Genomic DNA, 15,578 nt, shown 5'->3' on the forward strand with positions numbered 1-15,578 from the left:
CCTTTAAACTGATGTTCAAACATTCAGTTTAATACACAATTCAAAAACAAAACAAAAAACTCACAAGTCTCTCAAATATCTAGCGTACAAACACCCAACAATTCTCTTAACTTCAGAAACGAAGGAAATTTTAGAGGCTTTGTGAATATATCTGCAAGTTGATCTTCACTTCTACAATAGATGAGCTCAATTATTCCAACCTTTGTAAGATCTCTTAGGAAGTGAAACTTCACATCTATGTGCTTACTTCTCCCATGTAGAACAGGATTTTTTGAGATTTTGATTGCTGAAGTGTTGTCACAAAAAATTGTAGTAGGCCCTTGTGTCTTGAAATGAAGCTCTTCAAGAATTCTATTCAACCATATGGCTTGACATGTGCATGAATTGGCAGCAACGAACTTTGCTTCAGTAGTTGATAGAGTGACGATTGATTGTTCCTTTGATGACCATGAAACAACCCCTGAACCAAGGATAAAAACATAGCCTGAAGTACTTTTTCTATCATCTTGATCCCCTGCATAATCGCTGTCAGTAAAACCAATCAAGTTTGACTTCTCTCCCTTCTTGTAGAACAACCCAAATTCCTTAGTCCTTTGCAAGTACCATAGTATCCTTTTGGCAGCTAGCAAATGCATCTCTGTCGGATTCTCCATGCATATGCTGATGAGACTCACTGAATACATTATATCTGGCCTTGTTGCTTTTAAATACAATAAACTTCCCACAATCTGCTTGTAAAGAGTTCCATCAACCTCCTTTCCTTTATGATCTTTATTTAGCTTCAAACCAAACTCAGTTGGTGTATTCACCGAATTGCAATTCTTCATCGAAACCTATCTAAAATTTCTCGCACATACTTCTTTTGAGAAATAAAAATTTCAGTAGCTGATTGAACAATTTCAATGCCAAGAAAATAATGCAGCATTCCAAGATCAGACATTTCAAATTCACTAATATACAAAAAACATACTTCCTCCATCTTCAATTTTAATAAAAAGAGTATGCTCATATGGACATCTTCTAAAACCTTCATTCAAAAAATAAACACCTATATGGTTGTACCAAGCTCTTGGAGCTTGTTTCAGCCCATATAGAACCTTTTTCAACTTATACACCTTATTCTAATTACCTAGCTTCACATAACCAGGAGGTTGATCAATAAATACTTGTTCTTGTAAGTCTCCTTGTAGAAATGCAGATTTCACATCCAAGTAGAAAATAGGCCATGAGTTTTGAGCTGCCAATGCAATCACCAATCTGATTGTGTCATGCCTTACAAGCGGAGCAAACACTTCTTTGTAATCAACACCAAATTTTTGCTTATAGCCCTTGGCTACCAAGCGCGCCTTGTACTTGTCAACTTCTCCATTCTCCTTCAGCTTTGTTTTGTAAATCCACTTGACACCTATAGTCTTGTGCCCTTTAGGAAGATCAGTCAGTTCCCCTGTGTTGTTCTTTTCAATGGCAGTAATTTCATCATCCATTTCCTTCTTCCATTTCGATTCTTTGACGGCATCTTCAAAAACTGTAGGATCACAATCTGAAAATAGAGCAAAATGAGTAAGTGGATCCTTAGATTGATCAATCCCAGTTACCTTATAATCTTGCATCCATATTGGCCTCTTTCTAACACGTTGGGAAAATGAACTTACTGCTGCATCAACATGCTCATCAAATTCTACTGCTGGTGGTGAAGTTTCAACTGAAGTTGGAGCTTCATTTGGTGGAATTTCAGGAAAAAAAATTGCAGGAATTTGTTGTTGTAAGGGCTGCTGCCTTTCTTCTTCATTTTCACCATCAAAATCAGCTTGTATTTGTTGTTTGGTAGTGTTTTCATCCTATTTCCAGATCTTACTTCATCAAAAATTACGTCACGACTAATGACAATTTTCTTGGTGATAGGATTGTACAATTTGTATGCTTTTGACATCTCACTAACACCAAGAAAAATGCATTTTTCTCCCTTGTCATCAAGCCTTTTCCTCTTTTGATCCAACCAAAGATTCTGAAGTGGTTGACACCTGGTTTGCGTCCATTCCATGCTTCTTCAGGTGTCATGTTTTGAACAGCTAGAGTAGGACTTCTGTTCAAAATGTGAATGCTCCAGACGACTGCTTCAGGCCAAAAACTTCTTGGGATATGACCTTTGGACAGAATAGTCCGCACCATGTTTAGAATTGTATGGTTCTTCTTTCTGAAACGCAGTTTTGCTGTGGCGAATATGTTGCTGTAAGTTGCTTTTGAATACCATGGTTCTCACAAAAATTTACAAATTTGTGTGAGGCGTATTCTCCACCACGATTGCTGCGAAAAATCTTAATAGGTTTGCCTGCTTCTTTTTCGACCAGCATCTTAAAGCTTTTGAAAGCTGAAAAAGCTTCAGATTTCTCCTGTAAAAAATAAACCCAAGTTTTCCGACTATAATCATCAATGAACGTTATAAAGTAACGTTTACCACCATTCGATGTTGGATTAATGGGTCCGCATATATCAGAGTGAACTAGCTCCAACACCTTCTTCGCTCCAACACCTTCTTCACTCGATGCTGTTTACCAACAACACATTCTTCACAAATTTGAGAAGGAGTCTGAATTCGTGGAAGTCCAGTCACCATGTTCTTCTGTTGTAGTGTCTTTAATTCACCAAAATTCAGATGTCCATAGCGAAAATGCCACAACCATCCCTCATCCATCAATTTTGCAGAGAAACAATTCTGAGTAGTGTTGTTTAGATACAGTGGGAACATTCGATTTGTAGTCATGTTGACTTGAGCAATTAAGCCTAATTTCTCATCTTGGATGCGACAAACTTCATCTTTAATAAAAATCTTGTATCCCTTCTCTTGAAGCTGACCAACACTAAGCAAATTGGTTTTAAAGCCTGGAACAAAAAAGGCATTAGAAATAATCTGATCAAATTTTTCTTTGGAATGAATTCGTACACTTCCTTTGCCCATGACAGAAAATTTGGAGTTGTCGCCAAAAGTTACAAAGTTGCAAAATGTTTCATCCAAGTCTGAGAACGCTAACTTGTCCCCACACATATGATTGCTGTAGCCAGTATCTATATACCACAACTTTTGGTGGGTGCCTTGATTCGCATGACACATCATCAAGAGGGAAACAACTTCTTCTTTCTCTGCAAAATTAGATCTTTCTCCACATTGTTTATTCAAATTAGTTTGACACTCAAACTTATAATGGCCATACTTGTGACATCGAAAACATTCAACTTTCGACTTGTTTGCAGACTTCGATTTATAGCCATTTTAGTGGTTGTTAGGGGTGTTCAAAAGAACCGTTCGGAACGGAAACTGTTGGGTACCTGGGGTTTGGTTCTGGTTCCTACCTAGAACCGATAGTCAACGGGTAGGTTCTGGTTCCAAAAATCTGGAACCAACACTGTATGGTTCTGGTTCCTATAGTCAAGAACCAAAACAGGAACCGAGAACCGGGACTGAAATGAAATATTATTAAAGAGTGGGGGGTTTTTGTAATTTACCTGCCACATATAAAAACTTCAGATTAGGGCAAAAATTTTCATTTTCTTTCTTCCCTTCTCACGATCTTCGTCTGCTCTTGCTCTCTGTCCACTCACTTCAGATCAAGGCAAAAACTTCAGTTCTTTTTGCTTTAAATTTGTTTGGTGAAGCGTGATCCTTGGAATCTAGAAGAAGACACTAAAGCACTCCAATTTCTTAAGGTAATTTCCATTTCTTTCTTTTAATTTTATTTTTGAATTTTATTTAACCATAAATGAACTCTATATCCTTATACTCTCTGATGTGTATACTGATTAATTATTGTATAAAAAGTGGTTATCAAGTTAGCTCTAGGTTTATTTGTGATGGATTTGATTTTATATATCTGTGCTGGTGCTGGGCATTGTGATCTTTGAGTATTGTGTGCAAAGCCCAGACAGGACTTTTATTTTAAGAAATGTGTATGTGTGTTTGAATTTATATGCGCATAACATGTTTGTGTTTTGGCTTGTGAGAGTTTTGTTGCTAACAAACAATGTGGTTAACCTGTTGGACAAGAATTATGTTATGAATTGGTAGTCAGAGATAACAAATTGGGAAGCTTTTGAGTTCATTATTTATTAGTTAAAGTTGTTAGGATATTGAGATGTTGTTCCGTGTTATGTATATCAGGAATTTTTATTGGACAGCTCAATAAAAAAGAATAGGAATTTAGGTAGTATTATAGTGGTTAAGTGATTTTATCCCTGCATCTCTGTTGCCTTAGAATGATTGATCTTCAAGCTCCTAAATTTCAAGTACAAATTACAGAACACAAAATCTCAACAGAGAAAGAAACTCCATAGCCACGTTAATTAATTGTAACGGCCCCACACAGGTGGCCGGCCATGATCACACTGCATGGCAGGATATCTCTCCCCCCCTTAAGGAGATTTCTTTCGCCTCCCTCACCACTCGAACCCAAGACCAAGGGGCTATAATCAATTGGGGAGCATGGTGAGTACCATCAGGCTAGCTAGGAACCGGTTCTGGGTATCTAGGAACCAGTTCTGTTACAGGTTCTCATTCTGGGTATCTAGGAACCGGTTCCGGTTCCAAAATTCAAGGAACCGTCGGTTCCGGTTCCTTCCAAAAGTGTAGGGTACCCGGAACCGAACACCCCTAGTGGTTGTTATCATGACTTTTCCATTTTCCTTTTGAATTAGTAACATGATCATTTTTGTCCTTCCATTTACCTCTGCTAGGACCTGAAACTTTGGGATGTGTTGCAGCTTGTAAGGCTTATTCTTCCTTATCCTGTTGAACAATTTTCTGCTCATGGACAAACAGGAAGCTTTGTAGCTCATCAATGGAGAGTGTGTCGATGTCATTTGATTCTTCAATCACACAAACAACATAGTTAAATTTTGCTATCAGGGATCGAAGAATCTTTTCAGCTATTGTAACATCCTCGAGCTTTTCTCCATTAATTCGCCTGTTGTTCGTGATTGCCATCGTCCTCAAAATGTATTCTAAAACTGATTCACCTGTCTTCATTCGGAGAGCTTCAAATTCAGCACGAAGTGCTTGAAGGTGAACTCGCTTCGCGTTTTTTGTCCCCAAAAATTTCTTCTTCATGGAGTCCCAAATCTGCCTGGAGGTGTCCTTGCAAATAATGGTTTCCAAGATTGAATGATCAATCGCTTGGAAGAGATAGTTCTTTGCCTTGAGATCCTTTAACTTTTTCCCTTCCAAATTAGTTCTCTGCTGGTCCGTTAGTATGGTGCCTGTTGCTGGTTCTGCTACTCCAACTTCAACAATATGCCAATACTCCTTTGATCTCAAAAAATTCTCCATTAGCATGCTCCAATGGTCATAGTGACCATCGAAACGTGGAATGGCTGGCTACACAAAAGTTTCAGAGGCCATTGATCTCTTTTACTGCTGCTGCAAAAACAAGAAACTAGGTGAAATAGAAATGAAGCTGCTGCTGTTACAACTCTATCTCACACACTCTCTTTTTTGTTTTGTTTGGCACTCTCAACTTTACTTTTCTCACTCTCTCTCTCTCTCTACCAGGCTCTGATACCAATGTTACAAATAAAGAAGAGAAAAAGTAGTGTTTCTGCTAAAACAAGTAAAAGAGGACATGCTTTTCATGAAAACTAAAGGACAAAAGTAAATAGGAGAAAGTAATTGTCTGTGTATTTATTCAACAAAAAGAACTACCTTTATATAGGCTTCTACATAACGAATAAAAGCAAGAAATTAGGCACTACACAACGTGCCAAAACCAACACTAGAAAATAGGCACTACACAACGTGCCAAAACTAACACCTACAGACTAGGTAAATGAAAGAAAACAAAAAGCTAATTTGCTGAACACAAGTAGTTTCCAAAAGACTAGGACAACAACTAGCAAACAAACCCTTTTTCAACAATTATACTACGCAAAGAGACACGATATTTACGTGGTTCGGCATAACCGGCTTACATCCACGGATGAGAGAAATCCATTATAGTTTCATAAACACAATATATAAGAGTACACAACATCATAACCCGGTACATAAAACAGAGCGGAAACAAACCTAGTTTCTAACCACACTTAACCCAGTACCGAGAGTGGAAATGATCCTAGTTCCTAAGATACTCTCCCCATGGTGTTTAATAACTCTTACATCAAATACCCTGTGTTCTCACATTCTCTTATTCTCTCATAACTTTGAATTGGTCTCACCCCTATATTTATAGGTAGTATATGAGATATTTTATTCCTAATAGGATTCATATTTCAATTCTTAATTGAACTCTCATAATTCTATTCCTATTTAGAATTGTATTCTTTACTAAAGAGTTTTCCTAAAGATATACAATTTTACATGGGAATAAATAGAAAAACGAGCCACAATATCCTAGCATTATTCTCCTAGTGAGAAAATCTAAAATAGCAGGTCACTCATATCTTAAGTCAATGAATTCTCTCATAATAATATTAAATTAAAAAAAATATATCCAGAGGATAAGCATTAGCAAGATTATAATTTATAAATGTCAAAAAAATTCTTTTCAATCACTTTTGAAGTACAGAAAACGCTACAAAAGTCAATTCTTTTTGCCTTCTACGCTTCCTTTAATTTGAGTAATAATATTGTGTAATTGTGTTAGTCTGTTCATATTTATATTTTATTGAAGTTAATTAGGTTATGGTAGCTGAATATAAATGACTCCCAGTACGTAGGCAGTTGCCCCACACTCACACTCAACAAATTTCTCGCAATCTTTACAGTAGTTAATTATTTGGTCCACTACTTACCTTAAGCTTCCTTCGATCATCGGGTTCTCCAAATTAGGCAACTCCTATTGTCAAAAACCCAATATTGGTAGTCCCATTTTCATACGCAACTGCTACGGCATGCAGTTTGGTTGATTCTCGATTCTGAGCTTTACTTTAAGGCTAGCCAAAATTACAGTATCTTCATATACGTATATATTTGTAAAAGAAATCATTTCAACGTGTTGGGATGGATGCATGTAATGTTCTAACTCAGTTTGCTAGAATCAGGTCTATAAAAATATGTCGTTGTGACGCTCCAAAAGATATTAATCTTAAATTAGTTGCGAGTTTGTTCCATTGGTTAACCATCAAGTAACCTCATCATATGATTAATTAGTAAAAGCTTTTTCAAAGGTTAGCTCTCCTGACTAAATTACGCTAATCTCTCTAGTAAGTAAAAAACTTATATTTATTTGAACAATCCTTTTCATAAAAGTTTGCTTGAATCAGTTGGCAACATTAAGTTTTTGTCCTCTCTCATATATCTTATTTTTAATCTCATCTATCTTTACATTAAATATGATTAATAATTTTTAAATACACTAAATGTTTGACATACATATACTAACTAATAATACCACATTAACAATTATATTTCCCAATAAACAAGCAAGCCAGGAATTCTCTCTCTCGGCTGATTGTTTCTATAAAGCTACTTATTGTCGCACTCTTATGCAAGCTCGAGAAATTAGTCTAGTACTTGATCTCTTTGTTTAGTTATGTATTCAAAAGAAAAAATGGCTACTCCGTATTTGGTTTTTGCCCTATTCACTACAATATTGAATGTCCAGATGGTCATGTGTGCTCCTGCTGCTTCCTGCGGACCAATTATAGCTGATGATCGGGATCGCATTCAAGTAGCTCTCAACTTGGAGTTCTTAGAAGCCGAGTTTTTCTTGAACAGTGCACTCGGTAAGGGGCTTGACAGTATAGCTCCAATGTTGACAGCCGGTGGTCCTCGTCCGGTTGGAGCTAAAAAAGCCAATCTTGACGCTCTTACGAATCGGATCATCGAAGAATTTGGTTATGAGGAAGTTGGTCATCTCCGGTCAGCTCTTTAACTTTCTGATAATGTTTACTAATATAAAAGCGTTATTTAATATCAATAAAGTTTATTTATTCCTTTAATAATAGTTTTTTATTTTCATTATTTAGGGCTATTATAACAAGAATTGGTGGGTTCCCAAGGCCTCTATTGAATCTGAGCACTGAGAATTTTGCTAATATGTTTGACGCAGCAGTTGGTTACAAATTGGATCCTCCATTCGATCCTTACTTGAACACCGTCAACTATCTTTTAGCATGCTACCTTATCCCTTATGTGGGACTTGTCGGTTATGTTGGCACTATTCCAAACCTTGTCACCTACACTTCTCGTGAAGTAATAAATAGAAGCCTCCTCTCTCTTTCAAGAAACTATATTTATTTTTAGTTAATGTATACAATTAACCTAATTTTCAATTTTGTAGTTAGTTGCAGGGCTCTTGGGAGTGGAGTCTGGCCAAGATGCAGTGATAAGAGCATTGTTATACGAGAAAGCAAATGAGAAGGTGCTACCATATAACATAACAGTGGCAAAGTTCAGTGGCTATATTTCCCAGCTTAGGAACCGGCTGGCCATGTGTGGCATCAAAGATGAAGGGCTAATAGTGCCACTACAACTTGGAGCCGAGAACAAGACAGAAACTAACGTCTTATCCGCGGATGCAAATTCTCTTTCTTATGCACGAACACCACAGGAGGTTTTAAGGATAGTATATGGAACTAGCAGTGAATACAAACCCGGTGGATTCTTCCCTAATGGTGGCAATGGAAGGATTGCAAAAGGATTTCTTGCCAAAGCTTAATTACGAGCTTTTACATGTTTGATGCTTCTGTGATCCAGAAAATTTAGAATAAATTGAAGCTCAGGCCAATTTGGACTACTTTTAATCACTGTAAACAGCACTCAGCTATATATATATATGACCGAGAGAAGCTATAAATAAATTTATCTTAATAGCTTATATATATAATATACTTGCCAACGTTATTCCCAGCTAAGCCGGGAACTGGAAGCTTTTAATTATTTAAAGATATGAATTTTGGTAACTGCATGCACCTAGCTGCCACATGCTTTGAAGTTTGAATATAAAGTTTTATCATTAGAAACTCAAAAATAAAATCGGTATTGTCAACAAATGTAATTGATAAAAAGTTTACAGCTGCACTACCATTTTCTTACTGTTTCTGGCAACATATCGTGGTTTTCCCTAAATCTTAACAAACACGTCTATAATTTGGCTTCCTTTTGCATTATCATTTTCAACCTGTAGCAATAATTTCATATTATTTACAGTTGTATCAATTAATTTAAATGGAAATTAAGTCTCACCTCCTGTCCTGCCAAATTCTATCACAATTCAATCATTTAGAGCTCAACAAACCTATATATCCTCGTTGTTGAATCCACAGTCAAACACACGCAATAAAATAAACAGAAAAGTAAATAGGATAGTTGATTTACTCTAGTTTGTTCTGGTTAAAGAACCATGTCCAGCTTCAAATAAAAATTTTTGTATTAAGTTTTAGAACTCTATAGCAATTCCACTCTATAGTGACGACATCTCACTCTCTCTATTTTTTCTTACCTTGGTTTCTCCCTATTACATCATATAATAGAAAACCCTACTCCATTTGGGCTTACCCGAATCTACATAGAGACCCTCGAATATGTCCACAGGGGTTTCAAGCTCATATAAAGTATGAACCATATCCAACACTCGAGAATAGACCACAAGTTTGTTACTTGCAAAGCGAAGTTTTATGAGATTGGAAATATTGATGGTAATAGTCCTGGAACAGATTACTGTTAGATTAGGCAATGAAGCTTACCTCGATTTGTCTCAATAAGTTGAGTGGTCAAATACCCAAAAAAAAAAAAAAAAAGTTCCCGCAGTTGATACACGTGTGTGCAACAAAGGCACGGCTGAAAATTTTGACCAGTCAGGGGGTTGAGGTGTTGAACATGTATGGGAAAAGGGTAATTAATCAATTATAAGAAAAAAGAAAAATATAAACACAATAACACATACATTGCAAATAATTATAAATAAATAATGGAGATGGATGAAGTTCATATGGGTTTCTGTTCCGATAATAGTTTAGGGTGTTAGGAGATTCAACTCGGCCCATTTTATTCTTTATAGGTTTTATGTTAAGCCCATCCGATAAATGAATATGACAAACATGTTCTGAAATGGATTGACCTACACATCCTTTAATTAATCTGAATTTTCAAAACCTAACTTTCGCTAATTTCAATGGTTGCTAACGGGATCATGCAACTAACGTAACTTTTCAAAGTTTTAGTTAATTTCCATTAGTCAAAAGAATTACAGTAATTGAATTATTACATATTTATATATGCTTGATAATTTTCATTAGGAAGATTACAAATGTCACTTTTTTTTTTTTTTTTTTTTCCAATTACGTAGCATGCTTATTTTGAAATATAAAGCAAGACTGAAAATGTCAAACTTTTACTATCCACGCTGTTGTGCCAAACAATTCCTGATGTATGGATTCACGCTATATGTCCTTTCCATTATAGATAAACTTGAATGCTATGCTGTCACCTAGTTGGCTCCCATAAAAATCAAGCTGTCATCAACAGAGGGTCACTTGGCACAACCCCCAGAAGTCATCCGAATTTGAGGAAGAAACAATTGCTATGCATTGTAATTTCTTCAAGCCAGCAAGTAGATAATCATTTCGTCAAACAAGCAACAGTATATAAGTTGACCATTGATACACATTGAAGGGGGCTGGACAGATAAGAGTTGGGTATATATTCGATCTTGAGCCATTGTTTTTCTTGTAAATAAAACATTACTTCATCTTTATATGCTTTATAGGCGATATCAGAAAAACAGTCAAAGAATAATAAAAATACTAGTAGATGTAAGACTCGCGTACAACATCTAAACTACTCTAAAAATATCACTTATCAATCTTTTATTTATTTTTCTTCAAACATATATTATCCTGAGCAGCACTATATTTACAATTTTTCATACAACCCTAATGTGATAGTTCGTGATTGGTCAACTTAAAATGGGTCTCATTTATCTAAATGCAAGCTGACTAATCATGAACTGCCACATCAGGGTTGTATAAAAAGGATGTTTGAAAAGTTGTAAGTGTAGTTTTACTGTATTATCATTACATCACAAACACTCCCCATAATCATCTTACGTGTAGATTTGTAACAGTTTGTGTATGCTTATTTTATTAGCGTCAAAATCATGTATCAACATACCCTTATACATAATACAAACAAACTTGTATAAAATATACGCATTATTTTTGTTATGCCTGAAAATATAGGGTTGACGCAAGACTCAGTCAGCATAAAAAGTCAGAGCTTAGGTAGGCCCGCAACCAGTCTGAAACAGCCACGTCGAGTGGTGACTTGAGCAGCACACTCCTGTCAGTGAAGTGGGTGCGAGTCAGACCAGCCAAGAGCTATAACGATTCCACGTGTCCAATCCCTGCACCAAATCACGTAAATCACTCTGGAAGGTGGCCAATGGGACATAAAGAAAGATTTGCACGGATAATCCTACCAACTCACAGATTTAGTAATGATAACCTTAATCCATCCCACTATAAATTGAGGGCTCTTCTCCCGTTTGTGGGATTCGCTCATTCAACTCTTTATTAGCTATTCTCTCTCAAGAATATATATCATTCTCTCTCTTGTATAATTATTTGTAAGTCAGTCCGCTGAACGCGACCTGACCACTATCATTAATACAAAAATCAGTGGACATAGGATTTGCTTTCTTAGCATCCAAACCACTTTAAACGTTGTTCCTTACTGTTTTTACTCATTCTTTTCATTCACGTGTGTCTTCTGGGCCCGTTTAGCATTTCACACGTGCGTTTGGTTGGTGTCAAAATCATGCATCAACAGTTTGGTGCTAGAAGGAGGGGCCTGATTTAGTATTCGTCCTTCATCAAGAGAATCTCTAACTTATTGGTCCTACAACAGCAAATGGCTCGCCGACTCGAACTTGAGCGAACCAATTAGGGTGCTGAGGAGATCCCCCAAGTGTAGGAGGATACCCCTCCTGGGGTACCTTCGGTTCCACAAAATGCCAAGGGGGATATCCCGTCAAGTTCACTACTTGACCCTGCCATCAAAAGCTACCTGGAGAGGTTCGACAATACTCTCCAGATGGTCAACCGAAGGTTGGATCGTTTGGACCAGGGAGTACCACTCGAATCAGCTGGGGCGATGCGATCGCCAAAAACGCTTGTAGGTCGCATGAAAGCGCGGCAAAGGGCGATAGCCTGTGTCGCGAGTACTGCAGCGCGTCAAAGAAAGGGTAAGCAAGTGGCGAAAAATGGGCCTAAGGGCTCCAAAGGGCCGGCGAACACCGATCACGTCCCGAATAGAATACCCGTGGCTTTAAGACTCGGTGAAAAGTCACAATCCGAGCCGTCCCATGCCACGTCACATGGAAACCCCCATAAAAGTGTTGGGCAAGGCGATTCTCATCACCGCCAGAGAAGCAATCCCGATCATAGTCATGCGGGAGGTTCCCACACTCTGCGGGGCGATTCTTACCACTACGGAGGTCGTGAAAGTTCCCCGCACGTTCATCGCCATCACACGGCTCTAGCTAGTGTGTGTCGAGAGCGGCCGAAACTGTCAGCCGAGGCGAAGTGGAATCTGACTTTCGGACTTTTCTCAACCATAACCGTGAGGGTCGGACTTGCATGGGAGAAGGCAATCCCCAGATAGTTCCGCTGCCTCAGATTGAAGAGTTGCAGTGAGCTCTAGACTGGCTAAGAGCTCAGCAAAACGAGGAGGGGCATGTCACGTCAGTATCTCCATTTTCTCCGGCAGTGTTAGCCGCCCCTCTCCCATCAAGATTTAGAATGTCCGCCATGCGGGCGTTCGATGGAAATTCTGATTTGCAGGATCACTTATATGAATTCAACGACCTAATGGAGCTTCACCAGGTCTCAGATTTGGCAAAGTGCCGTTGTTTGGAAGTAAGTCTAACCTCTCATGCCAAACGATGGTTTAGGTCACTCCCAACGGGATCGATCAGCTTGTGGCCTCAAATGAGCGCGACATTCCTAAGGCACTTTCAAGCAAACCGAAAGTTCTCAATGCCTTTGAGCTACCTTAGCAACATAAGGCAAGAGAGGGACGAATCCCTCCAGTCTTACATTGATCGATTCCACATAGAACTAAATAAAGTAGCTCACACTCCCGAAGGTCTATTGGGACTCTACATAGCTGGAGTTCGCCCACAGACTGACCTGTAGAAAGAGCTACAGGCTAAGGATGATGTTTCCCTCACCCACTTCTATAACCTTGCGGAGAAGTACCTCTGAATTGAAAATTCCGTGGTGGCACTCTACCGCCGCGACCTCGGTAGTTCAGGTAGCGCATCTGGTCGAGGGAAGAGTCAGAGAGTTGATTGCAGATGGACTGCTAACGATTAATGAAAAGGAAAGAAACCGCGCTATGAGTTCAAAAAGTCTTATGCTCCCGTTCCTCATCACGATTGCGACAGAAATCAGTATACACCTTTAAATGCGTCTGTATCTGCTATTCTTGACAAGTCGGAAGAGGCCAGCCTGCTCGGAGAGCCTGAGCCCATGAAAAATCTCTCGTTAGCCAGAAATAGTAAAAAGTGTTGTTGCTGCATCGGGATAATGGGTATCACATTGATGAGTGTCAAGCTCTCAAACAGGAAATTGAAGACCTCATCAAGCAGGGGCATTTCAAGGAATATATTGATGATTCCACTCCTGTGCAAGAGAAAAATCAAGGGGAACCAGGAAAGAAGCGACGTGATCACAAAGGCGTATGCAACGTCAATATGATCTTTGGGGGACTGCACCTTGCGGGAAACTTGCAAGGTGCCCAGCAAAGATATGCTCACGCAGCCCATCACGATCTTATAAGTGTGATGAGCATGACGCGACGACCGCATAAGGTTCGCAGGGAGGAGGAAATTACCTTCTCCGAAAAGGATGTAGTGCAATTGCATCACCCCCACAATGACGCTCTTGTGATCACGTCGCTGATCGCGTGCCATAATATCCACAGAATGTTGGTGGATAACGGAAGTGCTATGAACATCCTGTTCCAGGCAGCTTTCGAAAGGATGATCTTGGACGAGGCCGGCCTGATGCCCGCCTCGATCCCCTTGTATGGTTTGATCGGGGACCACCTGATCCCCAAAGGAGCGATCTTACTTCCAGTCACTTTGGGTGACTTTGACGAAGTGACCAAGGTAACTAAATTCTTGGTAGTGGATGCTTATCTGCTTTTAATGGTATCTTGGGGCGACATCTGCTGAGAAACTTTAAGGCAGTCACTTCGATATACCATCTGAAGATGAAGTTCCCCACCCCGACGGGGATAGGGGAAGTTAGCAAATCTCAGCACGTCTCTCACGACTGTTACGTAAAAGTAGTACAGATGGCTTGTAAAGGGAAAGGTATCTCGCATCGCATTCCCTGACAGGCAATGACGATCAGTCGGATCGAGCCACAGCGTGGCCCAGCCGAGGATAATATGGATCCTCGCATTCAGAATGCCCTTCCAATGGGCCAGTTGAAGATCTATCTGAAGTATCGGTCGACCAGAGTGAGCCGAGCAGAGTGTTAAGGATTGGGAGCAATCTCAACCCCAGTTCGCCACCGAACTGACCAACTTCCTCAGAGAGAACATCGATGTGTTTCACCTGGTCGCACGCATATATGGTCGGGATCAACCTGAATATTATTTGCCATGCATTAAACATCGATAATGAAGCTAAATCGGTTCGCCAAAAGAGAAAAGCGATGGATCCGGAACAATATGCCACCTTGAAACTTGAGGTGGATAATCTCTTTCAGAATGGATCCATCCGAGAAGCGCTTTATCCGACTTGGGTTGCCAACCCGGTTCTAGTAAAGAAGCCCAACGACAAATGGCGAACCTGCGTCGACTTCACTGACCTCAATAAGGCATGCCCAAAAGATAGCTTTCCCCTGCCCAGAATCGACCAGCTCGTGGATGCCACCTCTGGGCACGAGCTACTGAGTTTTATGGACGCATACTCGGGATACAATCAAATTCTGATGTACGCGTCAGACGAAGAGCATACATCCTTTGTTACAGATCAGGGGCTGTACTGCTACAGAGTTATGCTCTTCAGCCCTTCGGCCTCAAGAACGTTGGCGCAACCTACCAGTAGTTAGTTAACCGAATGTTCTCCGAACAGATCAGAAAATCAATAGAGGTCTATGTAGATGACATGCTGGTCAATCCCATGTCGCTTCAGATCACATAACACATCTCGCTGAGATGTTTGATATCCTCTGATAATACAGAATGAAGCTAAACCCTCTCAAGTGCTCATTCAGAATATCCTCGGGAAAGTTCCTAGGATACATGGTTAACCAACGGGAAATAGAGATCAACCCCGAAAAAATCCAAGCTCTCCTCGATATGAAAAGCCCGACCAACAAAAAGCAGGTCATGAGCCTCAATGGGTGAATAACAGCACTTAGTCGCTTCATATCGAGGGCAATAGATCGTTGTCTGCCATTCTTCAATGTTCTAAGGGCCAATAAAAAGTTTGAATGGACTTCCGAGTGTGAACAGGCATTCCAGAGTATTAAAGAACACCTCGGGAAGCCACCTCTTCTGCCCAAGCCTCTCCTGCAAGAGATCCTTCTCCTATATTTGTTCGTCTCCCAGTTCGGGAAAAAGACAGGGTCCAATG

General features: G+C 39.4%; 1 protein-coding gene across 1 annotated transcript; it reads left to right on the forward strand.

The window, feature by feature from the left end:
- The first annotated feature begins 7,428 nt into the window (after positions 1-7,428).
- LOC116141311 (desiccation-related protein PCC13-62-like) lies at positions 7,429-8,808 on the forward strand. The gene is made up of 3 exons (XM_031426832.1): positions 7,429-7,846; positions 7,954-8,179; positions 8,268-8,808. Exons 1-3 carry the CDS (start codon positions 7,518-7,520, stop codon positions 8,643-8,645), a joined length of 933 nt encoding a protein of 310 aa, XP_031282692.1. The 5' UTR covers positions 7,429-7,517; the 3' UTR covers positions 8,646-8,808.
- The last annotated feature ends 6,770 nt before the right edge of the window (positions 8,809-15,578 follow it).

The sequence above is a fragment of the Pistacia vera genome, unplaced genomic scaffold (genome assembly GCF_008641045.1).
Source record: "Pistacia vera cultivar Batoury unplaced genomic scaffold, PisVer_v2 Contig397, whole genome shotgun sequence".
NCBI lineage: Eukaryota > Viridiplantae > Streptophyta > Magnoliopsida > Sapindales > Anacardiaceae > Pistacia > Pistacia vera.